At 33.5% G+C, this 18,197-nt stretch overlaps 1 protein-coding gene across 1 annotated transcript in view; it reads left to right on the top strand.

Annotated features, from left to right (window-relative positions):
* Positions 1–11,442, top strand: part of SP3 (Sp3 transcription factor) — a 47,407-nt gene extending 35,965 nt beyond the window's left edge. The window contains exons 5-7 of the mRNA XM_072961184.1: positions 1,616–1,808; positions 7,069–7,265; positions 9,679–11,442. Coding sequence (XP_072817285.1) covers positions 1,616–1,808; positions 7,069–7,265; positions 9,679–9,995 — 707 coding nt within the window. The 3' untranslated portion in view covers positions 9,996–11,442. The remainder of the gene's footprint in view (positions 1–1,615; positions 1,809–7,068; positions 7,266–9,678) is intronic.
* The last annotated feature ends 6,755 nt before the right edge of the window (positions 11,443–18,197 follow it).

The following is an 18,197-nucleotide window of genomic DNA, read 5'->3' as shown; positions in this document are numbered from 1 at the left end:
GAAGAAGTATCTGTGCTCCATCAGCTCAACTCCCTCCCCCAAACTGTCTTCTTTGATCCCCTTTAGCCTCTTCTGCCATGTTTCTGTCTCCCTCTTAAGCCAGACATTTTGAAAAACTTACCTATACTTGTTATTAAACACTTTTTCACTTCTTGCTCATTTCCTTAGTTTCTTTCTTGATTTTTTTGGCAGTATTTGATATTGACCACTTCCTTCTTCTTCCTTTAATGTAGCACATTTTCCTGGTACTCCTTTCCTTTGCACATTCTTCATCTTCTGTTTTTTCCTTAAATGTTTGTGTTCCTCATAGGCCACTGTTTCTTCTAATTCTACACATAGCCCTTGAATGATCTAACCTGTTCTTTGGATGGACTCCCAACTGCATATAAGTCCAGCTTTTTTACTGGTTTGTCTCACAAACAGTTTAGACTACATGATCTTCAACCTTGAATTTATTAACTGTCCTTCTTTACCTCCCTCTGGACCTTCTCCAGTATTTCCTATCTCAGTGAATGGCACCACCATCTGCCCTGTTGCCCAGGCAAGAGTCTCCTCTCTTCCCATTTCCCTCCTTGATTCTTAGTTGTAGTTATTCTGATAAACTAGTTTTAAACTGAGACATTTTTCTTGATTGTACATTCTAGTTTTCATTAGTATAAATTCAAGAGTTATTAGGGCACATTTGATTTTTTTAGGCTATTTTTGCTCCAATTGTTAGACTGATAGATCTAAAATAATAAATTTCCATTAAGATTTTTAGTTTACATGAATCAAAATAAAAATTTGCAGAAATTTGTTTTACCAAAGATGGTTATATTCAGTGTTCTAAATTCTTTTTTTAAAAAAAGAATTAGCTTTCTGAGATGAAAAACCTCAGTTTCACATAGAAAATGATTTTATATCATTAGCAATACAAAGAAAGATATTTGGCTATGCTGAGAAAATGCTATAATTTCCTGCCATATCCACTCTTCCTCTCACCATTGCATGCTCATTTTGTTTCCCAGCCTGGTTTATAATAAAACTCCTTGAAAATAGAAACTCTCTTACACTTTTTCACCTTCTTGCACAGTGATACTGTGGTGTGGCCATTATAGATATTTTAGTAACTAATGACTTTAAAGCTTAGGTTTGTGAGTAATAATTTCATAGTACCTACAGAGAGGCTTAATTGTATTCCCATAGTACCTACATTTTGCGTTCCCATAGTAACTACAGATAGGCATAATTGATAGGCTGTAAAAGAGGTTTACGGCATTAGAATTTGTTCCATTTGAGTTGACCGTTGGATTCACTGACTATTTGAACAATTATAATTGAAGTTTCAGATTGTTTTATGACTCAGCTTGCTCAAAAAAAATTGTTTTTCTTAATGAATCTTAAAAAGCAAGCTCTCATGCTGGCTTTAGTTGCTTTTTGGCTTAATCTCTTATATTTAGAATAAAATATATTGTTTTGAAAGAATAAGCCACAACAAGGAGCAGTGTTTATGCTCCACAAATGGATGATTTTTGACTTTTATCTAGTATTCTTTTTACCTTAGAGAGGCTCAGATCTCATGCTATCTTTTTGGGCCAATGGGCTGCTTCTCATCTGTATTTGTTTTTTTCTTTAGATATTAGGATCAAGGAAGAAGAACCTGATCCTGAAGAGTGGCAGCTCAGTGGTGATTCTACATTGAATACCAATGATCTAACACATTTAAGAGTACAGGTGGTAGATGAAGAAGGGGACCAACAACATCAAGAAGGAAAAAGACTTCGGAGGGTAGCTTGCACCTGTCCCAACTGTAAAGAAGGTGGTGGGAGGTATGCACACATGAAACATACTCTTTTTCTTTTCTTTTCTTTTTTTTTTAAAGACTTAATATCATCAGCCTTATTTTTGAAATACTGCATGCCCTGTCACTAAATTATGGGAATTATTCATTACATGATCATTTTGTGTGTTTGTCTGTATGAGTGTGGCAGAAAAAATTAGAACAAAATACGTGAAGTCAAATTTTCAGATCTAAATGCCTTTTTTAAACTAAAATTACTTAGTTTACTTTCTTTAAAAAAAGTACAGCAAGATACCATTTAACAGGCCTATATCAAAAATTAGTCTGTTTGCAAAGCAGCAATGGAATTAGCCTAAATACAGATTTAAAAGTTGATTCTTATCTTGAGAATAGCAGTTATATAATATAGAAATAAGAAGTTCAGAAATAGTTGATAATGATAAAGCATAAATATTTTCCATTTTCAACAGAAATGAGTAATTTTTAAAAAGTGGAACTGTAATATTTCAGTTCATTGTTTTTTTTAAAATAAACATAAAGACTTAACATGACAGGAGTAAAACCCAGAACAGATCAGTAATTATATTAAATGTGGTTGGATTAAGCTTAATAAGAGACTGAAACTCAGATCATATTTAAGAAAACATAAAATCCAGCCTTTTTAATTATAGGAACATCTCAAATTGTCACAGGATGTTGAAAATAAAGTGATGGAAAGGATTTATTAGGCAAATGTTAACAAAAAGAAAACGGGTAGCAGTGTTAATATCAAGCATGGTAAGATTAAGGTGAAAATATCAAATGAATAGATAGGGATATATTTCTTAATAATACAAGATTTAATAGCCATGGTACCTTTTTCACACAATTTGGAAATATATAGGGCAAAAACTGATAGAATTCTAAATACATACTAATCATGTCCTCCAGTTATAGCTTGAAAGGGCTTAACATACCTCTCTCAGAAATGAACTCTTTAAATAGACTGAAAAAAACTCCACAACTGTTAATACAGTTAATGAGCTTGAACTAATAGAGCCTGTCTCCCTTTGAGTTGGTTTGTACATTGGCCAGCTCATTCACAATAATAGTAATGACTAATAACTGTTAACACTGAGAGCGTTCTGTGTTCGAGATGGTCTTATAAGTGAGGCATGGAGAGGATGAATGACTCTTAAGAGCATACATAAGTGGGATTTGGACCCATTTTCTTACTCCAAGGCCTTAACCACTACACTATACTGCCTCCCAAGTGGATTTCCTTCTGCATCTGATCCTTAGGCATTTGTATTACTACCAGTAATTATTCAGTTGTCTGAAATTTTATTCTTTGAAATGTTTTGGTCAATTTAAATAAATTAGTGTGGAATTCTGGTTAGGCAATAACTTTTCTGAAATTTACCATCATTTTTAGAGGAACTTTCAAGATAAATTGTTCATGGAAGTCAAATCTAATTGAGAGTCAAGGCCTTGCCTATGTTTTGCTTATTCTTTTTAAATTGAAAACCTTCTAAATTTGTGTTTATTAAACTAATGCATCCTTATAAGAATTTAGAAATATAGAAGAGTATTAAAAGAATACCAAACTCCTACCCCACTTCAAGATGACTACTGTAGCATTTTTGTATATATCCTTCCAGAGTTTAAATGTGTTTTAAAATAGAATGTCTTGTTCTCACTGTTCTACATGTCTGTTCTTTTGAAAATTTTTGTGATAATATTTCCAAGTCTATATAGAGTCTGCATCAATTTTTTAATGACTTGTAATAGTATTCAGTTGTATAGCTGTATAGAGTTTAACATCGTTTTTGGGAGTTTAATGTTGTTCTAATCCTTACACATCTTTGCACATCTGTCTGATTATTTCATCAGTATAGGTTGGCAAAGGTGGAATTGTTGAATCAAAGGGAATTTAGAAAGGTTGTATCAACTTATACTCCACCAGTGGTATATGAGAGTATCTGCTTTCCCACACCCTTGCCAACAATGGATTTTATCATTTTTAAATATATTTATCACTTTTAAGTCAGACTGATGAAAAGTAACACCTCACTATTTTATTTAGTATATTTTTGTTACTTTGTGAGATTGAACATTTTTGATGTTATTTTACCATTTCACAATTTCTTTTGTGAATTGTCTTTTGTGTATCTGTTAATTTGTGTGTTTACCTGTCATATGTGCAGATATTTTTTCCAAGTTTTACATTGCCTTTCAGCGTTGTCAGTGGTTTGCAGAATGCATTTACACAAGTAAAGAAAGAGTTCTACCACTTAAAGTTTGCAAACTTTTTTTAAGCACAAAATTTTTAGTTCAATCTTTATATGAGATGCCTTGTTATCATGCTATTAATCTCCCTTATCCTGAGGATTACAAAAGTACTCATTTTTGTTCCTTTTTGTAACTTATTCTAAGCAGTCAAAATTGAAGTTCTTAAGAAAACTATATTGTCTCTTAGAGCTCATTTGAACAAAATCCAGCTAATATATATAAGATAGGCACAACTGTATCATTGACAGTTGCTGCATCTAATTAATAAAAGCATAACATAGTAAATCCTGTTGTGCGAAGTGAGGTAGGTAGCACTTTAAACATTTTAGAATATTGGCCTGTTTTTCCTCAGCAGTACTCTCTTAAAAAATAAAAGACATGTGTAAGGTGGCATCTTAAGAGAATTAAATTTTATTTGTTTACCTTTTTGAGCAAGATGTAAAATATAATTAAATATTTTAAAATTGTATTTATTTGGGCATTTAGCCAATATTTATTAAGCAGAACCAGCTGTCAGAAACTTTTTACACTAGTGGAAGAGACAAATAATTTTATAAAGTAAAATAAATTCTAAAGGCATTGTTGTTATATAGGTTTTGTGTGGATCTCAATCCATTTTTTAAAAATTATTTTGCAAAATCTGTTTTCTTCCCTGTCAGCATTTTAGTTTGTGCTCTGTTTCTCCTGTCCCAAGCAAAAGACTCAATTTACTTAACTTTTCTTAACCCCTCTATTCAGAATTTAGCTTTATTTATTGTGTTACTCTATCTTTGCATTATTAAAATTTTGGGAGCAAGTTTAAGCAGTCAAGAATAGAAACTTAAAATAGTTTTTTTAGGTCATGTAATGGGTATTAGGGGGTATAACTGGATAAATCAAGAGGAAAACTAATAGTAAATCTTTTATTACTTGACGTTTGTTGAGAAATTCACTTCAGTTCTCTTCCTTCACATCACATGTCATATATCCATATCTAGATCTTACCTTGAGTGAAATTTTTTTAATAGAAACTTTGACCTAGGTATTGGGCTTTTCCTTATATATTTTCATGTGCCCCGTCTCCATTTTTTTCTTTTTTAGATGCCTGTCCCATTTTCAGACAATGAATATGTCTTGTTTCCTTATAATTCAATTGATGAAAACATCTTTCTCTGGATTCTTGGTTCTTTGAGAACTCATATTTGTTGCTGTAATTTGTTACAATCTTGTGCTTTGTACTCTCAAACTAAATTTTGCTAAGTTAGTAAAATAGCACTTTTGAGTTTATAAAAGCACATTGACTGACCTGAGTGGTAGGCATAGAAGAGAAGCAATAAGTTATGTATAGAGTGAACTGAATTGGGTTCTCTGTGAAATTGCTATGGTGAACATAATATGTAAAATCGGTTTGTACACCAATAGCCACAAACATTGCTCTTTTTCTTAGGACTATTTAAGAATAAAACAAATTTGAAAAGCTAAATTAAATGGATATAATACTGGCTTGGTTAAGACTTTGGCATTGCAGGTGAGCCAGAAAAACCTGTTTCACTCAACTCAGCTCTTTAAAGAGAGTTGTAGAAATTGGGGGTGGACTGGAGCAGGAACTAGAATTGTGTTAGATTATGACATCCTTGCCCTTGAGACAACAGCATGACTCCTCCTTGTCTTTACTTATGCTATTCCTCTGCCTGGAATGCCTTCCCTCCTTTCTATCTAAATCCTACCCACCTCCTCCACGAAGCCTTCTCTAACTACTGGAGCCCACATTGATGTCTCCCTGTTCAGAACACCTATGGCATCTAACAGCCAGCACGGCACCGTTTAGCACTGTTTGTCCTATGGCAATTTCACATGCTACTGAGTGTGAGTACATTAAAATATAAATGTGGGGAAATATGCATTTTTCCAGTAAAATTTGAGAAGCGATAGGTATGTTATATACAGGAGGATTTGCAGGCTTATGGAAGGTTTACAGGCTAAATTTAGACTGAAAATTGTGGGAGGAGGGGAAGTTGGGGGGTCTTAAATGTACTTTTTTTTAATCTCAGAGAAACTGCAAAGTTTTTATAATGTGATTTTGACAGTTGATGAGTCTGAAATGTCATGTTTTCTTATAAACACATTGTTTTTATTCAGTAAACTAGCCTAATTTTTTTTGAGGTTAAGTAATAACATTTTCTGTAGTGTTTAATACAATTTGAATATCAGTTCAGGAATCAAAAAAGTTTTCTTCTTGCTTAGGCTAAGATACCTGTGTTCACCCATCTAAGCACATAGCTTCTAAACCCTGCTCTTGGTATCAAATACTGAAATGTAACAGATGTCAAATTTTGCAATGTGGAGAAACTGTATTATCTCTCTGATTTATAATTTTGAATATCTTTGCATGGTTAATATGAAGGGAATTTTAACTATAAAGATAATTTTAATTTATATTTATTTCATATATTGCTAGAAATCTAAGATGATAGTTTTGTCTAGATTTTTTTCTCTGTTTTTCTCGTAAGTCAGTGTATATTCAGGGTGTGGACATAAAAATATGTGAATAAATATGCTTAAATCATGTTAATTTAAAGTCTGATCAAGGTGCCTTAATTGTACCTGTGAATAGTTACACATTTATTATTGGTTTATTTACTTTTGAAATCAGCTGACATCATGACTTTGAATAGACCATTTAGTTTCTTGTACAACTAACTTAATTGGATTGGAGCTATGCATAGAATTTGTGAATGGTTCTGACAGAATAAAAAATAGCTGTATTATACATATTTTATGTATGAAATGTCCTTTTAAATTATGTATTTCTTGAGCATATTTACATTTGGACAGCAGTCAAATTAATTCTGGAGTAAAATTAATATGTAAAACTTAAAAATTTTTTTATTTAAATTGCTTTTAAATGGTCTTGGTTTCTGATTGACCTCATGGTGATAATGTCTTCTATTTGAAATTGAACATGGGGAATATATGAGTGGTAATGTCCATTTGAATATTTTCATATAAGTATATATTATTCTGTGTGTGTTTTTTAGAGGTACCAATCTTGGGAAAAAGAAGCAACACATTTGTCATATACCGGGATGTGGTAAAGTCTATGGGAAGACCTCACATCTGAGAGCCCATCTGCGTTGGCATTCTGGGGAGCGCCCTTTTATTTGTAACTGGATGTTCTGTGGTAAAAGATTTACTCGAAGTGATGAATTACAGAGGCACAGAAGAACACATACAGGTTACTAATATTTACTTTTAACAGACAAAAATGAATTATAGGACTACATATTACCTTAAAAATTTTTTTAGCACAGCTTACTGAACTGAATTTTTAAAATATGACCAATTATATCAAATTTCTATCTTCAGTAATGCCAATTTAAAAGCACTAATTCCAGACGAGCCAGTGTGGCTTATAAAATAATGTTTTATTTTGTGTAGATTTCAGTTAGCTCTTTTTTTTTTTCCAGTTAGCTTTTTTGTTTTGTTTCCACATTATTGAATGTCTTAAGCCACATTTATGTTATCATTATTAATTTTAACTTTTTAAAATTAGTTGTCTGCTTTTACTCTTGATCTTTATTTTCTTCCTCCTCCTCAATACTATAATAAAGAATAATTCCATTTCCTCTGATAAATTCAGGCATTTCACCTTTTATCTTGTTTTAATATCTGTGAGGTAAGCAAAAGACATTTCATAGAGGAATGGCCAAGGTATTATTGATGTCAAGACTTTCATTAAATTATTTTTACATAGTGTTGTGTGATTGTTGTATGAAATGGACCTAGGAATGACCCAAATTGAATCCTAACTAAATATAACTTATACAGATAGTTTTGTAATGACCAAGGTATTCATCAGTCTGTGCTCTCAATACTGAAGAACTGAAAAATAGTGCATTTACAGTGTCTAGAGAGCTTAAAAGGAAGAACTATGGTGAAACAGACAGTGTGGATTTTGAAGTCTCCTAGATCTAAATGCATACAATAACCTATGAAGTCTGTAGTAGTAACACATATGATATGCTCTACTTGTTTTAATTTCTGTCTCATCAAATAAGTAGACAAATAAGCTTTGAACTGTTTGAAACTAATAATATAAGAAAGTAGATAAAATATGCTCAGAGGCAGAGATTATTATTACTAGGGTAGTAAGGCATTGTTGGGCAGTAGGCAGGGATAGGCCTTAAGATAACCCTATAGAAGAATTTTCCTCAGTGGAATTTGAGCAGCAGGATATAAAGAGAAATAATCTAAAAGAGAAGAAAGCTCTATGTTCAAATAAGTGTAGGAAATACTGTTAAAGACGGTTGCTACAAGTACCTTCAAGGAGCGCCTCTTAGGGCCTTAAACTGAATGTTAATGAGCACAGTACATCTCCAAGTGGGGGAGGTAATGTGTGTAGCATTCCCCAACCTTTCATCGTGCCATTTGCCGTGGAGCATCTCTTAGGACTAATGTTCCACAAGCAACTGGGACATAACCTTCCCAGAGGAATAGAATAGTGTGTGAATAGAGAAAGAGGGAACCTGTTTGTCATGCCTGAAGATGAGATTTTATTTATCACATTTCTGTTACATAGGATTGAGCCACATTATAGAGGTCTTTGGAAGTTAGGTAGTGGAGAGTCTCAACTGTTTAGTTATCTGCAAGTTACTCTTGCATTTCCGTACCACTTGATACAAAGGTGAAGTTTTGTGCTGTAATAGAATTTCATGTTTAAGAAAGATTTGTCTTGGCATTGATTTGTTGAATTGGAGAGGAAACGGCTAGGGTGTCATTGCAGTATAGTTTCAGGCATGAGGTCTGATGAGGACCTACTAAGAGGAGAGTTGCTAGAACAAGAGATAGGTAAGACATTGTGAAGAAAGTAAAGAAAATGTTAGATTTGTTTGCTGATTGACTTCTCTGGATTGCTTTTAAGTTGGCTTTTTGCCTTATCTGTCTTTCAGAAATTCTCTTACATAGTAGGTCTTCAGCATAATAGAAGTTTAGTCTGTCTTTTGTGTTTTAAAAAAAGTGTTTTATTCATGCTGGGAAATAATTTTAGGCATCAGAGTCTTATTAACTTTGACATCATGATATATTAGGGTTGCTCTTCATTATTCCAGCTGAAATCAAGTTGGCTAGCTATCTCTATTATTCTTGGGATTACTCAGCCTTTATTGGACTTCAGGGCTGTGTCTTTGCTTTAATCGAAAAGTACTCTGTGTAGTGACCTGAATTCATACATTTAAAAGTTAAAGGTTAAGTATCAGGGATCTGACATGTTAATAATATCTTAAATATAGCTTAAAACAGTATTTTTCTTTGAAGAAGTACATTGCAGATGGTCATATTTAAGCTGGCATTTTGTAACAGATATTTCAACAAACTATTAACATAGTTGAGGTATTAAATTGGTATCTGAATATCAGTGGATAATTTAATAAGGTTGAAGATAGTTTTTCATCCAAAAATAAAGATGAAAGATTTATTTTGAAAAATATTCTATGAGAAAAATCTTGCAGGGACAGCCCATGAAACTAATATAGTCCTAAATGAACTCTGCTCCCTGTCTCTGTCAGTGTTGGCTCACTTTCTTTCTAAGAAAATGATCAGTGTATTAATGCTGAATTTAAAAAACTTAAGTAACTTAATTTTTTTAACAGGTGAGAAGAAATTTGTTTGTCCAGAATGTTCAAAACGCTTTATGAGAAGTGATCACCTTGCCAAACATATTAAAACACATCAGAATAAAAAAGGCATTCACTCTAGCAGTACAGTGCTGGCATCTGTGGAAGCTGCACGCGATGATACTTTGATTACTGCAGGAGGAACAACACTTATCCTTGCAAATATTCAACAAGGTTCTGTTTCAGGGATAGGAACTGTTAATACTTCCACCACCAGCAATCAAGATATCCTTACCAACACTGAAATACCTTTACAGCTTGTCACAGTTTCTGGAAATGAGACAATGGAGTAAATATTACACAAATACTTATTCATTGTGGTTATTTTTATACAGTAGTGAGAAGAATATTGTTCCTAAGTTCTTAGATATCTTTTTATTGATGTGCAAAAATTTTTGGATTGACAGTAACTTGGTTATACATGACACTGAAATGCCTTACTTTGTATGATATTCCATAGTATATTAAAAATGGTAAAATTGCATGGGTTTTTGTAGGTACTTTTGGAATCTAGAAGAAATGAAATTTTACCAAGTTATATAAAGAGAAAATTGAATTTAACAATGCGAATGGTAGTCTAACCAAATGCATCAATCCTGTGTGGTTTAGTGTAAAAATGAGAACATGTTGGTATTTATCTATTGTAAGATAAAAAAAAGTTGGTGGGTGAAAGAAATCATGTTATGATAAAAAAAATTTTTGTAATTTTCTTGATGACTGGAATTTTTATTATGCATAACTGACAAATCAAGTTTCCAAGCAAATGTTACATAGTGTAGGCTTTACTTAGCTTATCAATTTGTCATTTTGAAGCTAATTATTTTAATTAGGTTAACTATGTACAATATTTTAAGCATTACTCTTGTAAGATTTTGAAAACTACATTTTAACATGGAACTCTAGGAATAGTCACCTTTTAAATCCTGTTGAAAAGCCATGTTTAAGATTTAATTTGCCAAAATAATGTCTTGTTAATATTCTTTCAATAACGAAGTTGGGCAATATAACCAATGTTTAAAAAGTTTAAAATGTATAGGTTGAGGCATTTGGGTGGTAAGAAAACGTTATAGTGAATTACCCCTTTTCTTGAACATTGGAGGACCAAAAAAATATGGTGTATTGCGTCTTAGCAGTAATTTTTTTTTTAATCCAATCTTGTTTCCAAAAACCATATGTCTGCCAGGGCCTTAAAAGCCATCATGTAAATTACCAGTAAAGTATAACATATGCAAACATAACAAAATCACTTCCATAGTGACGATACTCCAACCATATGGATATTAGTCATAGAAAACTAGAGGTTTTATGATATTTTTTAAGTCTTTTTTTTTTTTTTTTTTGGTCTAGGTAGTCAGTCTGCACTTAAATATCAACCATTTTCCTTTTTTGCTTTTTCCCTTAAAATTTATATGTTAAAATTTATATGTATCCAGTACATTTAATTGAGAAATGTATGTTTTTTATTATGCTGTATTTTCTTTTTATTTTTTAATTATTGTTTATATTTTCAATTATTAAAAAATGTACAAAATAAAGTTTCATTGCTGGTCTTGTAAGAGCTATACAATTTTCCTAAATGTATACCTATAACTGCAGCAGTTCACCTATTTCAAAAATTTGGAATTCTGTTCATTTGTTATTCTTAAGACCACCTCAAATTTAAAGGCTACCTTATTGTACGTTTAAAAGTGTATTATAACAGTGTGGTAGTTAATAAAACACTATTTTTTTTTCTTTTGAGTTTGTTGTATTCCTATGCATTTAAAATAATTGCAGTAGTATGGGGTAAGAAAATCTGTATGGTTTATTTTTCTTAGCATTTTATTTGCAGATTCTTTATTTCAGACACTGAAATTACTGTAAACAGGTATGTTTACTTAAAAAGTTAGAGGCTCTAGCAGATTACAATTTTTTCACCTAAGAATAAGCTTATTAAATAGAAGTTTTGAAAATCTTTTAGCCCATGTTGATTCATAAGAATCTTATCAATGCCATTTTGCAACGCTTGTTTTTTGTTTGTTTCCCCTTTAAAGCAATGCAGAATATTTTGATTTATAAAGAATTTGAGTTTACATGAAGATTCTTGAATACCATAGCATAAGAGAAACTTTGGTAACCATGGCAAGAGTTATTTGAAAAGACTGTTTTTGAATTTATGTATATCTAAGCATAAAGGCAGGGTAGGAGGGAAGGAAAAATTACCAGGATATTAATATGAATATTTTAGATACTTAAAAATCCAATTACTTTATACGTGTATACAGTGGGGTTAAAGATTTCCGTTGTTTATTTTCCAGTCCCAATCTGACACTGTCAATAATATATTTGAATGCATAGGACAACTCTAGCTAAATACACATAAACACAAAGTTTTTCTAAACTTAAGCTTGTGATGTGAAATACGAAGTATTTGGAATTACAGAAATTAATCAGTGGAATGTACATTTATTTTAAAGTGACAAGGTTAGAATTTGAATCTTCAAATTCCTTGAAATACTTTTTAGAATTTTAAAAATAATTTAGGATGTTGAAGAGGATAATATGAAGAGGTTGATCACTTGAGCAAAATACCCATTAAGTGAGAAGATTAAAAAACTTCATAGAGTGTGATAGTAGGGATGTCCTTAACACTGAAAATTTGCAGTACATTTATAGAGCATTTTTGACCCATGAGTTTTCAAGACAGTTTTATCAGTTCTTAGAACATGAATGCAATGAAGAAAGCAAGTAGTCTTAAAAATTGTTTAAGTTTTCAGATTTTTTTTGAGTGCCCACCTGGAACATACCAGTGACTTCTGGATCTTTACCCAACAAAGAAATGAAAGTTAGTATTCAACATCAACCTAGGTGATTTTAAATATTTTTTTTTTGTATTTTAAAAATGTTGAATATACTCTGGAAACAATATATGAAGAATTACCTTGAAGTGATTTTTTTCTATTTATAAAATCTGTTAGTATTGTATATGGGTATAATATTTCTTAGTGTAAATATACTCTTTAATAGGTGTTTTTGGCAATTGCTATATTTTTGTAAAGGCTATAGCGTTAGTGCATATTCAGTATATTTACATACAAATAATTCCTGTTAGCATACACATCTAGTGGACTAGGTATCTGTACTCTATACCTCAGTTTAAAGAAAATGTCACTTAAGAAAATTCTATTTTCTATAGATTGAAACTTAATGACTGAGAAGTAATTAACTTAAAAATCACATAAAGCTTTAAAGGAGTAGACCTGTTGCATAAAGTCAGTTGCCCTGTAACTTTGGGCACAATAGTGAAGATCCTCTAAGTTATTTCAGAATAGTGAAAATGCTCAAATAGTAAAAAATACATGTACATATAAGTTGAAGGCATGTCAAACATATTTCGTAAAAAGTAGTTCTTAGCCAGTATTGTTCATCGGAAAATGCTGGGGGCGTTTAAAAATGTCCACAAGCCTAGCTTCATCCTTGACCTAAATTGACACTTCTGGAGATGGAGCATATATATATTTGACCCTTGCTTGAATAGTGGGTTTGAACTGTGTAGGTCTATTTATATGCAGATTTTTTCAATGATAAATACTACAGTACTACATAAACCGAGGTTGAATCCATAGAAGTGGAGGAACCAGACAGGGAGGGCCAACTCTTAAGTCACACATGAATTACTAACCCCTGTGTTGTTCAAGGGTCAACTGTATGTATTTTTAACAGCTCCTCAAGTGGCTCTGATTAAATGCTCCTGGGTTAGAATCACTCAAATAGAGCAAGCATCCCCTTAGTATCCGTTGTAGTTGGGATCCTATTAGTGGACTATTCATGATTCCAAAGTTTTGTTTTATTTAAAATTTTATTGTATTCAATATTGTTTGAAATCTGGGGTTATTACTAGTAACACTTGGTTTTAAAATATATGTGTTGGTCATGCTACCCTACCTGCAGATAACTTTGTTTTTGGTTTTAATTATGTTAAGTAGACAAGAATTGTTTTCAGTTTAAGAGAACAATTTGTTTCAGTGAACAGTATTTTAAAAACTTTCTGCCATAAATGAGTAGGAAGTCTCTGGTGGCTGATGATCCTCACAAAACAAACTGGTTGATATCTTGGGAACAAGATTTGATATTTTGGTGAAATCACCATTTTTACTTAGTGTTGGAGACATGAAAGATAATACTGATTTGGCCCCTTGCCTTGTTCAGACTTGTATATAATCAAATATATTGTGGTAAATATATGCTAGAGGCAGATACAAAGTGCTCAAAACTTAGATGAGGGAGAGTTCCATGTGGAGAAGTCTGGGAAATCCAGGCAGAGGAAATGGCTTTAGCAAAGGTACAGTGTGATTTGTTATGGATGATAAAGGGAAATTGTGAGAGATGGAGTGGAGATGTTTTGGAGGAGGGGCTGTCAAATTGAAAAGGAGTTTGGGCTTTAATCTTTACCAGTGATTCCTAATATTTTGGGGATCATAAGTCATCTTAGAAAATGCACATTTAATGCATTCTCGTCTAATGTTCAAACAGTGCACGGGGATCTACTTGAGCTAAGGCCTGGACGTTGGAAAACAGCCACACTGAAAGAACTGGTGGAGGAAAAGGACTCAAGGAGGCTGATGTAGAAACAGTGTAAAGATGGTGATAAACATCAAGTGCAGTACAGAGGTTAAGTTGCATGAAAAGTAAGAAGACTTGATTTTGACAATTGCCAGCTGACCTTTGTAAGCAGTCAAGAGTATTTGAGTTAAAAGACTGAGGACACAGAAGAAGCCATGGAGACATAGAATATTAAGTTTAGTGATGAAGGGAAGAAAGATGGGCAGATGTGTAGCTGAGTCAGGATTATAAAAATTGGAAAAGTTTCTGATTCTGATTATAAAAGTGGCACTTTTTTATTGGTAAATAGTAAGAAATGAATGAATTTAAATGAGCTCAAAGCTACCCAGAGATAAACTATTATTTTGAAAATGGCTACCAAAATTGGACTTGTGAGTTTTAAAAAAGCTGCATAATTTGCTGTCACGTAACATGATTTATACCATTTTATTAGATATTCAAGATACAGGCTTTTTTTGGGGTTAAAAATGATGTGCTGGAAAAGGAGTCTCTTATGTCCTTGAGCCTTCCTCTCCCCACTCCCTGTTTTTTTAAAAACCATGCCTCTTCTACATCCATATTAAGCTGAATACTAGATGATATTGGATAGGTTTCTTTCTTTCTTAAAACCTAATTTTCATCATCCATAAAAAGAGGATAAATAACAATAGTGTCCCTCATAGGATTTTTGTGAGGATTGAAATGTAAGCATTTAGCATATCCTGGCTTACAGTAGCGACTCAATAAACGGTATTTTCTCCCCACATCTGTTTGTTAATTTTAGAGAAATCACTTTTTTTTTGTAGTGAAGGGAACATATTTCGGGGTTTCCATTGTTTAAATATGGTTCATGCATTGATTTTCACCTTCAGAATGAGGGGGAGTTTTCAATGCAGAAATCTGAAAAGAAAACTAGAGAGTAAGTTGATAGTGAACGATGTGTCTGAAGTGACTGCCTCATTAGAGAGGATGGAGTAAGAAGAAAAGAACGAAGCACAGAAATTACACCCTGATAGAGAATTCTATCCTATTTTAACATTTCTAGGAACCAGCTACAGAATCTTTAGGTTCATTTTGATTGAAAGGGAGCATTTAGCATTTAATGGTTCCAAACTTAGAAATTGGAAAAGGCCTTCAAAGAAATGCAGCTTTTTTCTCCAAAAAAATGTCTAAGCCTCCATTAATAGGCAACAGCAAAATACAGGAAATTTTAGAATAGGTAACTTTTAGGATATCTGCTCAACTCATTACATCCTGTTTTCTTAGTATTACTTCCTGCCACCTTCAGGGACGAGCTGTTCAGATGATTGGACAAGGAGTGGCTATCTCATCAAATTTGAGCCAATTAGATGACTTTTCCTAAGAGTTTGAAATTGGAAAACTGATGTCTTGGGAGGTAGCATTTGGAACCTGCATGTGTAGCAGAAAGAATAAATCTAAGATGAGAGACCATACAACCACAAGAAAAAGATGAAGAGAATGTCTGCCTTGATTGCTGATAACTGCACCAATGTTTTGTGCCTGTGAACTTCCTGCTCTTGGGTTTCATAAGATACCCTCAGAACCTTTCAGAGACTCCCCCACTTCCACCTTTAGTTTTTTCTTAAGTTTGGGAGGTTGTTACTTGCTACCAAATAGTGCCAACTAAAACATCTGAGATACAATTCCTTCTTGAACAAAATACCCTGGTTGAAGCAGCTGATCACTTAGGCCTATAGAAAATATCAACAAAAATTCAGGGTTGATGCCAGATGAATCAGGCTTAGATGAGGGAGAACTCAGCATAGAGCCTGAATAAATCAGAAATGATGGGCTTTGAAAGGTCAATAAAATGTGCCCAGGAAACCTGAGTAAAAGGCCTTAGCAGTCTATCTACAGTCTGAGGACACTATCAGAGGGCTGTGTCTATGTTTGTGTCTTGTGTTTGGTCTTAAGGATCACTGACTTTCTGCCAACAATTAGCTTTATAGTTAGTATCTCCCATCACATGGTCTTTATTTTCATTATGTATTCGGGCTCAGGTGCAGTTTGGCCTCACTTTTAATTGTATATACCCAATTACTTAGCTTCCTCACATCCCGATCCTTTAGAAATTCTTTAATTGCATCTTTCCCATTTTTTTGCTGTTGGTAACTTTGTGTGGCTTTTCCATCTCGAATCCTTTAGTAAAGGTGAAAACTCTCATAGTATAACATAGTGCATAGATTTTGGACTTGGGCACATATGGGTCTGTGTCCTGGCTCTGCTGCTTACTAACTGTGTCAATTTGAACTCCTACCTTTCCACCCTGGGCCTCAGTTTTCTCAAATGTGAAATGGGGATAATATTAGCATCATCTTCATAAGGGTGATGAAAGAGATTAAGTAAGTTAATGCACGTAAACTACTTCCCACAGTGCCTGGCACATAGTTAAGTACTAGTAAATGTTAGCCTTAGAGAACTCAGCACCCTTCCTACACTTGGAAATAATTATCCCCATCTTGTACTAGGGTGTTCATTCACTTAGATCCACCTAGTTGTCTGTCAGCAAACATTAACAAAATTGCTAGTATTTGTGCCTTTTTATGATGAAGAAGCATTTCAAATATACAGAAAAAATATAGAAAAGAGTATAACAAATTACCTGTATATCCACTCTCCAGCTTTCACAGTCTTAATCATTTTATACATATTTGCTTGTTTCTTTTAAAAAAAAGAAACGATTATAGCTATAGTTGAATTCTGTACAGTCTGTCTCATTCCATATCTCTCCCTTCACCCACGGGGGTAACTGCTGCTCTGACTTTGATGTTTATCAGAATGACACCGTGAATGGTTTTATATGCTTATATGTGTGCATACATAGGATTGTTTTCATGTTTTTGAAACTTTATATAAATGGTATCATATTGTACATAACCTTCTGGGACTTGTTTTTCCACTCCTGTTTTTGAAATGTATCCATGTTAACACATGTTTTGCTAAATTATTCATTTTAAATGCTGTAGTCCCATCTTCTTGTTGATGCACATTTCAATTATTTCCAGTTTTTGTCTACTATAAACAATGCTGCAATGAAATACTTGACATGTTTCCTTGTGCATGTGTGTGAGTGTTTCTCTGAGCTATGTATCTAGAACTTTAGTCACTGGCCAGTAAGATATTCTTATCTTCAAATTGACCAAATATCGCCAAATTGATCTCTGCAGTGTCTGTGCGGAGTCGCACTCCTAACACCGTACAGGAGATTACCTTTTCCCACATCCTCCCCAGGTCCTTGGCCTTGGCAGGTATTTCTTTCTAATGAAAAACAGCGCAATTATATTTTGAAGTTTGACGAGGTGATTTAAAATCCAACTGGGAGAAAAGCAAGTGTAAGTTAAAAAGGAATCAGAAAAACAAAGCCAGGCTGTATCAAGACACTGATACAGGAGGCATAACAAACATACAGTAACTAGCAGAAGCTGCATGTTGTTTAGTGGTTGCACACTTTAACGCTCATTCAGCCCCACTGTGGTGTGGTACACCCCACAGTCTCACTGCAGGAGTCTCCTCATCCAGCAGACAACCTTCTTGGATTGAATGTTGGAAAGAAGGCTCAGGCCCAGCCAACTGTTCTCCATGGAGTTCTCTTCACCCGGGGGTGGGGAGTATAGTCTGCACTGTGGCCTATTCCCTCTGCCCAGTTTCTCCCGTCCTGCCCCCTCCACCCTCACCCCATTCCAGCTCAGGCACTCATAGATCAGCCTGTCAGTTGCAGAAGCCCACTTCACACTGGCGACATCCTTTCTTGCACGGACCCTCAGTATTGCCACGTAAATGTATTTTATGTATATATCTCCAACCCTACAGGGTGGATATGAAATAACTCATGATTTTGATTCTTATTTCTCTGTATCCTGGTGAAGTTGAACATACTTTTGTTAAGTTTATAA

This window comes from Vicugna pacos, chromosome 5 (assembly GCF_048564905.1).
Source record: "Vicugna pacos chromosome 5, VicPac4, whole genome shotgun sequence".
Taxonomy (NCBI): Eukaryota; Metazoa; Chordata; class Mammalia; order Artiodactyla; family Camelidae; genus Vicugna; species Vicugna pacos.
This window is presented reverse-complemented; position numbering and strand designations above follow the sequence as displayed.